The sequence below is a fragment of the Bos javanicus genome, chromosome 2 (genome assembly GCF_032452875.1).
Source record: "Bos javanicus breed banteng chromosome 2, ARS-OSU_banteng_1.0, whole genome shotgun sequence".
Classification (NCBI taxonomy): Eukaryota; Metazoa; Chordata; class Mammalia; order Artiodactyla; family Bovidae; genus Bos; species Bos javanicus.
Genome location: NC_083869.1, coordinates 30137536 through 30154213, shown reverse-complemented (window position 1 = coordinate 30154213; position 16678 = coordinate 30137536). Strand labels below are relative to the sequence as shown.

Below are 16678 nucleotides of genomic sequence, written 5' to 3'. Positions count from 1 at the left end.
AAAAATTCAAATTGAAGCTATATAACTTTTCTGAATTCTGCATATTACATACTCCAAAATATTGAGAATCACACTTCATATTTTCAAAATACAAACAAATTCCATTATTAAATAGCCATATCCCTTTATTAACTAAAAATAAATTCAACTCTGCTTGTAAACTTTTTTTCTTAAACTGAGAGATGAAAAGAGTAAAGTTTGGGATAATATTTTAAGAAGTTTGTGAAGATTTTAAATATTTTATAATAATTTTTAGAAGACTCAATCATAATTACAGGTTAAGAGAAAAGATCTAAATTCTTTCTGTTCTTATTTTGGCTAGCCTTTCTTTAAAACTATTATATTGCAAAAGTATTCATCTTACCATTCATTTTTCTAGGCAGTAACTATGTAACATATATATTAAAAGGGTGAATGAAAAAAATCAAATATGAAATTATTAGTATAAGTATCAAAAATCAAATTTCTCATAGAGGAAGTCTGAGAGAACACAGGAGATTATAAGGTATAGCTATGCCTTGGGAAAAACTGTTTCTTGCATATCACGTATCTAAATATGATTAATACACAACATTAGTGAGATTTTTCAGAGCTCTTATTATTAAGAATAAACCCTCTTTAAAATTTACTCAAAAGTACCTACATCGACAATTAAGAAATCCAGCCAACACCAGGCATTGGTGAAATAGGTTTTGTAACCATATGCTACCCATTTTAGAAGCATTTCTAGAATGAAGATATACGTGAATATCTTGTCAGCATACTCCAGGATAATCTTAATGTTCTTTTTCTTTTCAATATATATATCTTCAAAAGCCTGTGAAAATAACATTTGAATTTAAATTCGGTACAACTTAAAGCTTATGATTCAAGACCAAAACAGGAACTGAAATTCTGATAAAGAGATCACTGACGTATTATGCTATTACGGGGCTGCTGGCTTTCTTCTGGTTTACAGTTACAGTGGAGCACATGTGCTTCGCAGGTGGCGCTAGTGGCAAAGGGAGAAAAAGAAAGAAAGTCTGTTGCTAAGTTTCCTACTATGCAATCCCATGGTCTGCAGCCCTCTGTCCATGGGATTCTCCAGTCAAGAATACTGGAGTGGGCTGCCATTTTCTCCTCCAGATCTTCCAATCCAGGGAATCAAACCTGGGTTCCTGCATCTCCTGTATTGCAGGCGGATTTTTTTTTTTTTTTTTTTTTACCACTAAGTCACCAATCTGCCTGCCAATGCAGGTAGACGTAAGAGACACCAGTTTGACCCCTGGGTTGGGAAGATCCTGCATCCTGCAGGATTGAGAGACCTATCCCATTCTCATCCACTCCAGTATTTTTGCCTGGAGAATCTCATGGACAGAGGAGCCTTGCCACAGGCCACAGGGTTGTTAAGAGTCAGTCATAACTGAAGTGACTTAACACACAAGCACACACACGCAGGTGTAACACTCAGTTCTCATCAATACAGGTGGCTGGTCACCAGAGGTCAAGAGAAATAGGGTGCAAAAAAATGAAAAATGAAATTACTATAGTCCTATAAAAGAACCATGATCTCTGACTCTTTCAGTGATTTCCACTATCTGACACCCCTAAACGCTCCTGCAAACTAGTAAGTCCTAATAATTTAAGACATGATTCCAGGGTCAGCCCCTCCTATAAATCTCTCTCACCCTGCACTCTTCTTCAAGCCAGCAGTAGGATTTAGAGCCTCTCCTTCAGCTCTTATGTGCTTATGAATTCTCAGTACCTAGCTCTATGTCAAGAACACAGCAGGAAAGGTTTGTAAAATCAAGTGCTGTAGCTTAACAGGGCTATAGAGCACAGAAGATGGTTTCTTTCTTTGAATTTTTCACCAACCCTTTATCATTCATTAAAAGCTTCAGCTCTACTAATATCTGTTATATTCATTCCATCAATGTGACACATTTTGATCCTTCCCAAGAACTTTTAGTGAGTGGTAGATGATGATACTGTGGTTACAGCCACAAAGTCCTTGAGAAATAGTTTGAAAGGACTTAAAGAACTGAGTTAACTGAAGCCACTGAAAATGACTGCTGACCTAGACAGGTCTAAAGGATTAGAATTTTCTCTTTCAAGTTTAAACAATATTCACCTTGTTAGAGAAAATTAAAGCAAAAGGACCTTTATCTTTAGTGGTTAACAGTGGTCTACTTGTCCACAGTTATGGACTTGTGCCATTCTTATTCTTCTTATTCCAAGTTTTTCTATCGATACTTTAAAAATAATCCTTAGCACTTTTTACAAAAGTTTATTGTCAATATTGAGGAAAACACAGACGTTGGGATACAGAGAATGGACAGACCTACTAAGATGCTGAGAGAAGGTTCCAGCAGTTGGCACAGTTTCTGAATGACAGTGGAACTGAAATGCAAGAATTAAAGTCAAGCCCTCAGGACTTTCTTGCTTCCCTTCTCTAAGTCAAGAAAAAGCTCAGGGAGCCTCTAACTCTCCCAGATCCTTTTCAAATCTCATAGAAAGTGTTAGCACATGTATAAGAATGAGAGACCTATCCCATTCTCGTACTAAAACTACAGTATTTTCTTTTATGCAAGATGCTTCCTAAATTGACACTGTCTATCTTTTTCACCGTATCTCTGGTCACCACCCACCTCTCTGGATTTGCTCTTCCTCCCACAACACTTTCTACAGTTTGACAACTTTCAATTTCCTAAATGTCTCATGCTATTTCATGCTTCATTCCCCTCAGGCCACCTTCCTGGCTGGAAAATTCCTATTCATCTTTCTGGATTTTGCAAAACATCATCTACCTTTCTGAATTCCCAAGCAGATGACTCTTCTTGCTCCAGAGCTTAAACGTGCATGTACTTCACTTACAAACGTATCCCAGTTCTGTACCACTCGTGCCTCTTACTTCCCTAAAGCTCTCTGATCTCCTTGAGAAAAGTCTGTGGGTCTTAAACATCATTGCATTCCAGGAGGAAGAATAATGCCTGGCATGTAGTAAGTATTTACTAAGGTAACTAACATGTTGTCCTTTACTGATCAGAGGGATTAATTTTTAAGTAAAAAAAAAAAAATGCCACAATATTTTTAACTTCCAACACATTTATTAAAAATAATGACCATCCATTTAAGCATTAGGTGTCAGATCACTTACCAGAGCACCACTGCTGAGCAAGATCATGAGAACAATGAAGCTTTCAAACCAACTGTGCTCAACTATCCTGAAGCAGGTTTTCCTGATGTTCCACCAGATTTTTCCTTTCCCTGATTCTATGTTAACTTGGCAGCATGGGAACCTCTGTACGCAACCTGGCAAGAAAGACATGCATGTAAAATCTGGATATTCAGAATAAATAAAATACTTAAGAAATATTATTTAATGCAAAGTGCTCCCTATGATAATTCCTCAACCAAATACTTTCAAGCACATCTGAAGCTTCAAATAATTTTAACTTGGGTGTTGCTTTTTCTTATCTCCTAAATCTCCATGGCGTTTTCTTAATATTTGTCAGTAATTTCTAACTTGGATATATTTGTGTTTTCTATATTTCTCTAGTTCCTCATCAACGTCTTCTACAGTATTTAAACCACATACTGTTATTTATTATTGCAGCCCTAATACAATCCTAATCCTGATACACAATGAGCAGTAAATAATGATTGGTGAATCAATATAAATCTCAAGATAATATTGCATTTCATGACCTTCTTGATGTGAATTTAGTCTACAATCTGGTGCTGCTTCAACTCCTCTATAAAAAAGCACTTTTGAGAAACAGCATTCTAAGTAATATTTTAAAAATTAGTGGAAGGACCTATACATTCAGTTCAAAAGAAAGAGATCTTGATTATAAGATGCAGATAAAACTTTCAAATAATGTAGGTTAAAAACCAATTTGACTTTGGAATCACAGATGTAAAACATACTTCTATAAAAAAGAAACAGGAATTTTTAAAGTTGTTTAGGTTTATTCATTCACATCCTTATCAAACATTTATTGAGCAAGCATTTTACTCAGCTGTGTACATAGTTTCTTCTTCTTATGGAATCTACTTTTGGCTTTTAGCTAGGCAGCTAGATATAGAAATAAATGGCCACAATAGGATAAAGCAACTAAAAGGACAGATATGCCGGGGTTATTTTTGGTAGCATGGAAGACATTCACCTAAGCTGGCTTAATTTGTTAAAAAAGTAAGGTCAGAGGAGGTTTTCTGGAAGAGGTGTATTAAATCAAATTGTTAGTCAAGAAGAGTTTGGGTGGAATTCCAGCCAAGAGACAGCAAAATGTGTACAGAGATTATTTCAGAACTGTGATGTATTTCAGAACTGTGATGAAAGCACAGCGTACACAAGAGGCACGGATGAGAGATGAGGCAGAGAAATTGGTCAGATTATAGAAATATTTTCCCCCACCTTAAGTAGTTTGGTCTATATCCTATATTCTGATGACGGGTAAGTGAAGGGCTGTAGGTAGAGAATTACATAGGAAGATCATAATTTAAATAGACATCTCCAACAACTGTGGAGGATAAGTTGGAAGAGAAGAAAAAAGAGGGATGGGAAGGTACAAAGAAAAACCCAGACTAGAAAACCATTTAGGGTGCTGGTTCAGTATCCTCAACAAGAAAAATAGATTAGGGTAGCTTTTGTTAGGAACTAGAGCAGTAACAGAGTCAAGACATATTTGGTATAATCAGTAGATTTGCTGACTGACTGGATATGGGATGTAAGAAGAAGGGAGAAGCCCAGACAATTGTGAGGATGTCAGCAATGAATGAAGACCACAGAAGCAGGAGCTGCTTGGGGTGGTAATGAGTCTGAGATGCCGGTGAAATCTCTAAGCACAGAGGTCCTGTAGATATTTGAAGGTGTGAATCTGTGCAGTTTAAAGGAAAAGTCTGGGCTGGAAAAGAATGTGAAGGAATAATTAGCATGTATGTGTCAGCTGAGATCAGGATAGTTGTTAAGGCCACACAAAAAAAGTATTTAGGGTAAGAGAGAAAAGGGGCAAGTCTGGAACATTCTGGAACAGCTATATTAAGAGAATTCAAAGGTATGCTGGAACTAACTCACATTGGTCTTGACAACTTATTGTTAAATTGTCAGGAAAATTTTGCTAGCCTGTTGTTAAATGCAGCTGTTATCAAAAATTAAAGTGTATAAACCTAAAAGTATAACTTTAGAAAAGGTAATAAATACTAAAAACATACTACTCTAATAATTTTACTACAATTTACAATTGGTGAAAAGCAGAGACATTACTTTGCCAACAAAGGTCCATCTAGTCAAGGCTATGATTTTTCCAGTGGTCATGTATGGATGTGAAAGTTGAACTGTGAAGAAAGCTGAGCACCAAAGAATTGATGCTTTTGAACTGTGGTGTTGGAGAAGACTCTTGAGTCCCTTGGACTGCACTTAGATCCAACCAGTCCATTCTGAAGGAGATCAGCCCTGGGATTTCTTTGGAAGGAATGATGCTGAAGCTGAAACTCCAGTACTTTGGCCACCTCATGCGAAGAGTTGACTCATTGGAAAAGACCCTGATGCTGGGAGGGATTGGGGGCAGGAGGAGAAGGGGACAACAGAGGATGAGATGGCTGGATGGCATCACTGACTTGATGGACGTGAGTCTGAGTGAACTCCGGGAGTTGGTGATGGACAGGGAGGCCTGGCATGCTGCGATTCATGGGGTTGCAAAGAGTCGGACACGACTGAGCGACTGAACTGAACTGAATGCTCTTGAGTATCTTTATGTATTCTACCTGGTTGGTAGAAATATGTTACACTGTTGGGCTACTGTGTGTCTCTTTTCAACTCCACATGCAGCAAAGTGACACCAGTAGTTTGAAATGAGTCATGGTGGGAATCTTTACAAAAGTTATCAAGTGCTATAAATCAAGGCTTGCTGATTTTCTAGAGTAGACTAAGACAGTGATGGATAAAATGTTAATAAAACAGTAAAAGTTATGTATGTTTGCAGCCATTACACTGTGAATAGCATGAAAAACTTGAGGAAATATTCCTTCATTGCTCAAATCCTATTATCTGATTCAGCAAAAATTTGTTCACATCACTGATGAATGAGTCAAGTTCTGACAGGAAGTCTGTTTCATGTTACTGATTAATGTAAATGAAAATACCAAGCAACCTTCAGATTAAAACTATTATTGTTTATCAATTGCAATCATTGTTATAAATTTAAAAAATTGGCAAAATTCACACTCTGTGAGAATAGCTATATGGAAGAGTCAATGAAGGATGTTGATTATATTATTATTTGTAAATTGTGTACCACATATCCTTTACATCAACAGAATATGGTCAACTGATGGCAGTACGTATACCATTTTTTTTTTCTTGGAGAACTGGTTGTTAAACATTTAGCTGTACATCACTGGGATAGGCGGAAGAAAAGAAAACCCTGAAGGAAATGACAGAGTCAGTAGTGGGGGAAATGTACAAGAGGCTGAAGTAAAAGAAAAGTTAGAAAGGAAGAAGTTTCCTGAAGGACTGTGAACAGAGCTATGACCAAGAGAGGCTTAGAGAAATAACAATTGAAAATTTTAAAAATTAAAATTGATTAAAGAATAAACAATCAAAATTACTTTAAAGAAAAGAAAGAATTTAAAAAGAGGTACTATAGTTAATTCTTCTCTTAAAAATCTTAGACATAAAACCTCATTTGGAAAGAAAGTAGAATTGGGAGAGCAAAAATGAACAGTGCTTTCAGAAACTTGTTTCAGAAGTTTCAGTTCAGTTCAGTTGCTCAGTTGTGTCCGATTCTTTGTGACCCCATGAACTTCAGCACGCCAGGCCTCCCTGTCCATTATCAACTCCCGGAGTTCACCCAAAGTCATGTCCTTCGAGTTGGTGATGTCATCCAGCCATCTCATCCTCTGTCGTCCCCTTCTCCTCCTGCCCCCAATCCCTCCCAGCATCAGGGTCTTTCCAATGGGTCAACTCTTTGCATGAGGTGGCCAAAGTACTGGAGTTTCAGCTTCAGCATCATTCCTTCCAAAGAAATCCCAGGGCTGATCTCCTTCAGAATGGACTGGTTGGATCTCCTTGCAGTCCAAGGGACTCTCAAGAGTCTTCTCCAACACCACAGTTCAAAAGCATCAATTCTTTGGCGCTCAGCTTTCTTCACAGTCCAACTCTCACATCCATACATGACCACTGGAAAAACCATAGCCTTGACTAGATGGACCTTTGTTGGCAAAGCAATGTCTCTGCTTTTGAATATGCTATCTAGGTTGGTCATAACTTTCCTTCCAAGGAGTAAGTGCCTTTTAATTTCATGGCTGCTTTAAAAATAATTTCCTTGTCTATCAAGCAATATATTTCATTAAAATATTGAGCCTATCAAGTAATAACTTCATATAATCATAAACTGTATGTCCTGAAACAACATAGCTAGAATTTTAATGAAATACATTTTTTGGACAATGTACTGTACTTCTTTTATGATTCTGTAGTGAAATTAGTTCATTGATTCTTAATAGGAGGTAAGTCTTAGTAAATAATTTTCAGCTTTATAGAAATGCAGCAAGCGATGTTTCCCCCCAAGTCTCTGACATTTTTCCTGGCATGTATATTTTATGTGTTCTTGTCCTTTCTGGGAACTTCTAAGTTCTGGCATCTCCTGCATTGACAGGAGGATTCTTTACCACTGAGCCATCAAGGAAGCCCCAAGAAGATTTTACCATTTGGGATTTATTTTTGTCAGTATTTAGATTGAAGAGAATATTATTCTTATGATTCAGGTAGGAAAAGGCACTATATATTATAATTAGAAAAGTAGATAAACCTTTTATCTGAGATGAAGGTGCATAAATATTTTCCTCAGGATTTATCATACCTCACAGAGTTTCTCTCTTATTTTGAGACAGGAGTGTAAGACCACTGCCTGTTTGACCATCATAGAAAGGTATATCCCAAGATGTTTCCAACCTAGCTGGTTAGCAATGGAATCACACTTTCTTTTTTAAAAGGACTATTAATTAAATGTAAACATAACAGAGAACTTCTCAAACATTTTAATGGGTCCCCACGGGTAAATGCTATTCCTTTTGGGTGGTTTCATTTATTTGCTCTTATGAGCCATTACATCAAATCTCCACTTGGTTTCATCATGTTAAACTAACGCTTTCAAATAAAAAAAAACCACAGACTTCTTCTAAGACAGTTTATCCATTAATAAAAATGTAACAGCATGATCAGTATAATTAATGTAAAAACTGATTAGAAAAATGTCTTTTTTTAAACACTTAAAAAATTATAAATCCTTTAAAACAAATGTTTTGTCCATATTTTCCTTCAAAAAAAAAAAGACAAAATAGGCACAAAAGAGTTAGTTATTGTGTTATCAAAGTTAGGATTAGTTATTAGCTATTTTTTAGGAAGTTGAACTCAGAACACTTGAGGGCAGAGCTGAGTTAGTGCCTCCTATCAAATTAATAGAAAACACATCCTTTTAAGGAAGAGTGTATCCTTCTCACACCCTAATCCTAATTTTTTGATTTACTAATTGTTTAATCCAACAGGAGTACAATATAAAACCAAGCAGAACCAGAGTCATGTCATGCTCATAATTATACAGATTGCAAAGACATTTAGAATTAAGGATAGTAAAGAATGGTACTAGAACTGGGGAAGGAACCTGAAGTCTTGAATTATGACACTAATGACAAAGAACTAAAGAAAGACACACAAGAAGAGGGAGGAGAAAAAGGTGAAGAGGAATAAGGTGCAAACTGATAAAGTGGTAGTTATGAAGCTGAAAAAATGCATGCGAGACTATAAACAACAAAATCCTGTTAGTGTTCATCTTAACCAAAACACAATTATTCTGACTTAACTCACACATTTGCCTTGATTTTTCTGCTGCCATTCAGGTAACAAAAACCTGTGAAGGCCAAACACTGCTCTAAATTGGCATTGATTCTAGCTCAACGCCTGTCAGCCAATCACAGCTTGGTCAGGGTCATTTCTACTATAAATAAACAAACTGTGGATTTCCCATGGAGACCAAGCCTGCTCATTTTTAACCCTTCGTGTGGAGACTATGTATTTCTCAGAGGCCCCAAGCTTGGAGTCATCTTTGACTCTTCTAAAGAAAAGAAAGCTTTAACACCCAACATCTAATCCATCAGCAAATCCCTTCAGCTTTAACTTCAAAATATATTCAGACACTTATACTCCCACAGTAGTTTTTAATTTCCCATCACTTCTCACCTGGATTACTGCAGGAACATTCAGAGGTTTTCCAACTTCTGCCCTTGCTACCCACCCATCTGCTTATAAGATGGCATGTTGTGAGACTTCTAAATAAGATTCTTATGTTTTTTCAATACTCTTATGATCTGGCCTCTGTTGCATCTCTAACCTCATCTTTTTTTTTTTTTTCCTAACCTCATCTTTTACCAATCTTCCCACCTCTGAATCTGTTCGACTCATACTGGCCCCTTGATTTTGTTTTCAAATGTGCATATCCCCACTTCAGGGCATATGCCTTCCTTATTCTGCTTGAAACAGTCTTCCTTCATATATCTGCTTCAATTTCCTTTAGGTCTCTGATCAAGTGTTATCTTTTTAGAAAGTCCTTCTCTGATCACTCTACTTATATCGTAGTAGGCTTCTACCCCTTGACCTTGGTACTCCTATTTTCATTTTACTTCTCTAGAGCACATATTGCTTATCTGATCTACTACATACTTACATATTTCATTTGGGTAAGAAACTTTTTTCTATTTTTCAACTGCTCTGTCTAGTGCTCAGGCCTAGGCCTGGCAGAAAGTACTTAATGATTATTTGGTGACTGGATAAAATAAGTAGATAAGCTGAAGGTTGCCATTGTTCATTGGTTGCCCTGTTTAATTCATCAGGCTGAACCTCTTACCCCAGCAGGTCCAATGAGTATAAAGTCTCTAGTGGAACACAGCTGCTCAAAATGATATAACTAAGAGATGTGTGTTTGCTCATAGATTTTCTTTGGTGTTCTGGTCATTAAAAAATATATTTATCTATTTATTTAAATTCTTGAGGAGAACGTACATACAGTATAGTATATATATTTTAACTATATAGATTAATGTTCTCATGGAATAGCCATGTTGGTCATGATATAACATTTTCAAGCACCCAGAAATCACCATCATGCCCTTTCCCAATCTGTACCTCCTAAAGGTGAGTATGAGTCTGACTTCTACCTTTCTAGACTGATTTTGCCTATTCTTCTTTTGGGCTTGCCAGGTGGTGCTAGTGGTAAACAACTTGCCTGCCAAGGCAGGAAACACCAGAGACATGGGTTTGACCCCTGGGTCGGAAAGATCCCCTAGAGGAGGGCATGGCATCCCACTTCAGTATTCTTGCCTGGAGAATCCCATGGACAGAGGAGCCTGGTGGGCTACGGCCCATAGGGTTGCAAAGAGTCACACATGATTAAAGTGACTTTGCATGCAAACATTCTTCTCTTATTCTGTCCATTTTTTTCAGCTTTATTGAGATAATTGACAATTAAAAATTTAAATTATACAGCTTGTAAATATGTTATGTTTACACTGTGAAATAATCACCACAATCAAGCTAATTAAATTGCCATCTCTTCATATAGTTACCAATTTCTTCTTTTTTGGGGGGTGGGTAATTAAAAACATATAAGATCTACACTTTTGTGTATTTAAGTATACCATAAAGTATTGCTAACTATAATCATATTGTTGCCTGTTATATTTTCAGAATGCATTCATCTTACACAACTGAAACTTTGGTTTACAGCATGTTTTCAGTGTTGAAGGCTACAATTCATTGAAAATGTGTTTCTGTAATATCTCTTATATACTAGACTCAAATTAGAGTTGTGAATTTGAAAAGTTATGAATATCTCTAAGTTATTATATAAGTATTCTCATTGGTATTTTATAGGATTAAAATAGCCTTTGTAAAGTTTGATCTCAGTAAAATAGCACCTACAGTCTGAAATAGTTTAGCATTAATACTTTCCACAGAGGGTTTGCTGCTGCTGCTGCTGCTGCTAAGTCACTTCAGTCGTGTCCGACTCTGTGCGACTCCATAAACGGTAGCCCACCAGGCTCCGCCGTCCCTGGGATTCTCCAGGCAAGAACACTGGAGTGGGTTGCCATTTCCGTCTCCAATGCATGAAAGTCAAAAGTGAAAGTGAAGTCGCTCAGTCGTGTCCAACTCTTAGCAACCCTATGGACTGCAGCCCACCAGGCTCCTCGGTCCATGGGATTTTCCAGGCAAGAGTATTGGAGTAGGGTGCCATTGCCTTCTCCGGATGATACCCTTAAATGCCTTTAATAGGGATACTTCTAAAGGAAACTCCATGTGTTTTGCTTATAGTACTAATTTGAGCAAACACAAATTTCCATTATCGGGTATCACACTTATTTGCTTCTCTCAAAAAATGGCAGTGCTTTACAGCATAACACACACATAAACATTCTAAATTACTATTAGTAGCATAAGTATGGAAACAGAAGCCTAGTCAAAGAGCCATGACTAAATCAGCATGGAATGGAGTCTTCTGACAGTTTATTCATCAATCCCAAGTAAGCATTAGGCTTTAAGACCGAGGCCAAAACATTAACAAATGGATGTTAAGTGAGGACTCAATTTTTTTCTTACCATCGGTAAAACAGGCCTCTGGCTCATCTGAATTTACAGGCTCAGCTTCTGCCTCTTCTCCTTCTCCAGGCACAGGGTTATCAACTGTGCTGCACTCTGAGGAACTTGATTGGTTCAGCCTCTAAAAAGAAATCACCACCCCACCAGAGAGTTCCTTTAGGGTTCAATTCAAATCTCTTGTTAAAAACCATATTTGATCATCAGAGTCATGCAAAGTGTTATGAAAAAAAGATTAACAATACGATGGCCATAAAAACATATAAACATACACTGAGGTCAGGTCACCTTACAATGCATCTATGCTTGATCTTTCTATCTACACATCCTGTGCAAAATACATTTCATTATTTTTAGTATGTCAACAATTATTAGGACAGAATTAGCCTGAAGGTACAATTTTTATGTAAACTATAACATTTGCAAAGTATTGACCACACCTTTGTTTTATGTTTAATATAAGTTTATATATACAACTAATTACTATTTTAGAACAACTAAGACCCTAACAGCAATAATATACAAATGCCAAATTGCCAACACCTGATAACGGAAAGGTCTGATCTGACAATTGGCAGAAAAAGCTTGTTGATACTTAAAATTTAAAAAAATAATAAAATTAGTGTAAAATGAAATCCAAACATATTTTTTCTATCATTGCTTGGGTTTAAGAATATGTATCAGGATGATATAGATAGAAGGCCTTTCATCCAAACAAACAAAAAAGTCAAATACTGTATCAGAATCAGAATGTCAACATCTATAGCAATTATTCATCATCACCTATCTTAGTGATGGAATTTCAGGATAGAGTAGAAGAGATCATAACTAGTATTTATAATGTCGAGAGATACTGGCTACTAAAGCGCGCACCACATGCAAAGTCTGAAACAAAGATTCCATGAACTTGAACACGGCAGACCAACACATGAGAGGAATGAACTCATTGTCATTATGATCATGAAACTGATCATAACACAAACAGGCTTTTTCCCACCCAGGACTTTGTGATCAAACAGGATGTTTACGAACACACAGATACACAGAAAGTTTTCGAAAAAATACATACAGCAACTGTAGCAAAACTCTGTCAGACTTTCCTAAAATTATTTTATAATGGAGCAGCACATCAATGGAAGAGTTCAATTTTCATTCTCATTTGCTAAATGACATGTGATTATTGGAAACCTCTAGTTATTACAGCATGTAGTCTCTTATTAAGATTACAGCTTTACTTGTTTTTTTTAAAAGAATAATTCCAAAAAAATGCAAGTTTTAAAAAGGAGAAAATTCTTATTTCATTTAGATTTATTCTTCAGTCTCCTGAATTGCATTAAGATCACAGGCCCAGCCTAGACTATTAACTTTTAGTGAATGACTTGGAAGCTAAAAGTGTGCTTTATGGGTACCACATTATGTTCTCAACACTATTATTACCACACAGTATTCAACATCAGTAAAAAAAAGGCGTTGATAAAGTAATGAGCATAAGCAATGAAGTAAGGAAAGCTATTTGTATAATTGAAGTAAAGAACTATGAATACTCTATTAAAATTAATACTTCTAATCTATATTAGCATAGAAGTATTTTTCCCATAATGTCAAAGATTTTAAAAATATTATGAATTAACAATATCAATATAAAATTTCATTTAAGAAGTAGGTTATTTAAACTGATTGTATTCATCTAAAATTACTTTAAAGCAAATACAAATTAATTATAAGACTGGATATTCCGTAAGACTTAAGGTTTTAAAATATTTATTACTCCTGGAAACAATGGGGAAATTTGTAATTACTAATATGTCCTATTGTGCCAACTACCACAAAAACCAATTTTAAGTACCATATCCAAAGACTACAATTATTTGATACCCTCAATTTTGACCTTTAGGGACATGAAAGATAAGACACTTTGATTCTGTGGAGCTAAAATCAAATACTGCCATCCTGAAAAAAAAGTTACTGGCTTGGATTTGAGGCAAAGCAGTGGGTGAAACAGTTGATAGAATAAAAAACTCCTTACTGTCCTTAGCCAAAACATTGACCACTTGGATATAATTATAATGATTTTCTCTCACCTGGTAATAACTTCTAAATAAAATGACTAAAATTCGCAGAGCTGTAACATGGGTTAAATTAATGAAAGCATCCCGCTCTTCAAAAGAGCATTAACAAAGCAGATTAATGCCAAGTTAATTTATAAGTAAAAACTAAGATGATTTTACGAAGCATATCTTGCCATTGAAATGTACCCCCCATAAGTTTTATGGCAATTTTTTTTGTCAATGAAACTCAGAGTTTGACTCAGATTTTATATCATAAATGACAGTTATTCAAAATTATTCCTCACTGGAACATAAATTATCAAAATATTCAATATGTACTATAATTTGTATCACAAGTCAAATTCTTGTGGCTTTCAAATTCAATCTTTAGAATGTTTTTAGGAAATCAATGCTTTCCTGGGAATGTACTAAGTATTTACACAGTAGTAATTTCAGTACTGTATATACTTTCAAATATTTATGTGCATGTCCTAGCAATATAGATAGTTTAGTTTTAATCTATTCAGCTTTTAAATTTAATACTTACTAAAGCAGAAGTTTCTTTAACAGGGTAAATAGAAAGGCTTACATTTGTAACAAAGTTTTTCTCTTGAAGATAAATTTTTCAAATCTCATAGTAGGTGTTCTGATTTTAACTACTGACTGTTTTTTTATTCTTATTTAGTATACAGAGAAGATCAAGTCAATTATTTGTGTTATTTTAAATAATTATATGGTTATTTTCATTTCTATAAATTCAGTTATTTGCTATTTATTTAGCTTTCTTTCTTGTGATTTTGGAAATGGAAGAATAACTATACTATACTAAAAGCAGTAAAATAAATACTTCAGAATGAAAAATTTCTCCTTTGGTTTTATAAATAGGTCATTTTATAATTTCATGTTGATTTTATTTTTAGTAAAATATGAAATAAACTTTTTGCCTATTCTTTGCTTGTCAACAGAGAATCTTTCGTCTTTGGTGTTCTACACAGAAGTGGAAACAAGTGTAAAAATAGGATAATTTTTAGTAGAATCACTAGTATAGTATGACTGTAGGTACTTTCTAATTTTTTCCATCTTTCCTAAATAAAGTCTATATACTTGCCTCAAAAATTTCAAATGTACAGTAGTATATGATGAAAAATACAAGTCTCCTTCACTCTCTCCCTGATTATGTCTCCTTTAGGTAATTATTATATTATACATGTGTTTTGGACATAGTTTTCTATATTCAGTGTGTATCCATAAAATAATAAAGTAGTTTTGTAACATTCTAATCTTGACTACAAACTTCTGTAGCTATTTCACTATTGAAAATATGATCAAAGTAAGGCTCAACTATTCTTTATGCATTTCCTTTTGATTGCCTTGAAGGTGTGCTTTTTACAAAACTGCATTTAAGAAGAGATTCTGTTAAATATAGGTGTCATATGAAAAACTGCCCTAGGTTGGTCATTTACAAATTTCTTACTGACATTTCCTGAAATAGACATTAACACTGTAAGCCTACTTCATGCTAGCATGGATGCTCATTAATGTTGGTCATATTTTATCTTGAGAAGTTTGAAGTAGGATTGTCTAATAACTTGATAGTCTAGCACTCAAAATCAAAAAACACTATCAACATAGAGCACTGAGGAAACACAGAAGTCAACAAAAGCCTTATTCAAAGAGGACGGCTGGTGTTGAAAACATCCCAAAGATGTCACATTTAAAGTACATATTATAAGGCTGTTTGCTTCACACAACAAAAGAAAGATATTCTTTGAACAGCACAGTCTAGAATAGTTATCTCACCTGAGCATCAAATCAGAGAAACACGAGGGACAGGAAGAAGGTTGAAAGAAGCAAATCAAAAGGAAGGGCTGGCCATAAAAGGACAAAAAACTATGGGAAGCATTAGTGATAAAAAGCTCCACTGTACGTCGGTAAGCAAGGAAGACTTTATTAGATTCAAAGACTTGGTTAGATCCAGTATCACGCATCTTTTAACTTTACAGCCTCGTTTTACAATTTATACATATAGTGAAGTTTCTGAATCTACAGTGAGTAAAATGGTAAACTTTATAACAAAGGATCAAAGCACCTTTAGAGAAGAATTCTATAGATAGAATTCTATACTATGCTCTGTGTGACTAGAAGTCCAGTTTTCCAAGTTTACCATTCTATTACCGGATAACTTGAATTTAAAGCCAAAATATGCTTTCCTCTCTCTTGCAATTGAAAGGCCCCCCTTTTTCCCCCCACCTTCTACAGAAAGGCAAACACTACTCTCTTCAGCACTTTTAAAACTAGAGATTACCTATGATATTACCATTTGTATGTTTGTTTTTATCTTGAGAGTAATGGTATTTATTTTCTTTACATGATTTAGCTTCTGGGCCCCATAAAGCCCCTCAAATCCTCTTCTGGTCTCTCTGGAATTCTGCTTTCTCTCAAGATTATATTTAAAACATAATGCTCCAAGGTAAAAAATGTACCAGATCAGTTAAGTTCAGTTTCCTAGCTCAGTTGTATCTTTGCAACCAGACATCATTCATCAATGATACCAGATATCATTCATCAGTGGAATATTAAATATTTTTTCCTCTCTGTGGTCTAAATTTTCATTTTGCTTCCATTTAGGTTAGTACAAAATAGTTTATTTACTAGTTAAATTCTTTTCTCACATAGTTAAGTGTGGAGCCCTATATCAAGTTCACAGGCGTGGAGCCCTGTACCGAGGCCACAGGATAAAAATCTCTGGAACTGACCAAGCCCCAGAGCAATATTGGTCGGCCTATTCCTCAGTTGGAAAGGAGTCAGAGAGACTATCACCCATTTGGACGGAAGCTACTGGGGCCCAGTGAGCAGTGGCGCTCACTGTGGAGAGTTACACTGGAGAGTAACCCTGGCCAGAATTCCTCAGCTGCTTCCACAGCCACTTGCCTGTTTGCAGAGGGTCCTTATGAGAAAGGAGAAGTGAGGAGGTAGGGGAAGAGACCCCAAGTCCAAGTACGGG

General features: G+C 35.7%; 1 protein-coding gene across 3 annotated transcripts in view; it reads right to left on the bottom strand.

Annotated features, from left to right (window-relative positions):
• LOC133259160 (sodium channel protein type 1 subunit alpha) overlaps window positions 1-16678 on the bottom strand; it is a 315536-nt gene that overhangs the window by 254263 nt on the left and 44595 nt on the right. For 2 of the 3 annotated variants that reach the window (XM_061436331.1, XM_061436340.1), the window contains exons 15-17: window positions 11630-11750; window positions 3137-3291; window positions 644-817 (exon numbers count right to left, since the gene is read on the bottom strand). The exons of the other annotated variant lie outside the window; for it this stretch is intronic. In XM_061436331.1, the coding sequence (XP_061292315.1) occupies window positions 644-817; window positions 3137-3291; window positions 11630-11750 (450 nt within the window). The remainder of the gene's footprint in view (window positions 1-643; window positions 818-3136; window positions 3292-11629; window positions 11751-16678) is intronic. 3 annotated transcript variants of the gene reach the window in all.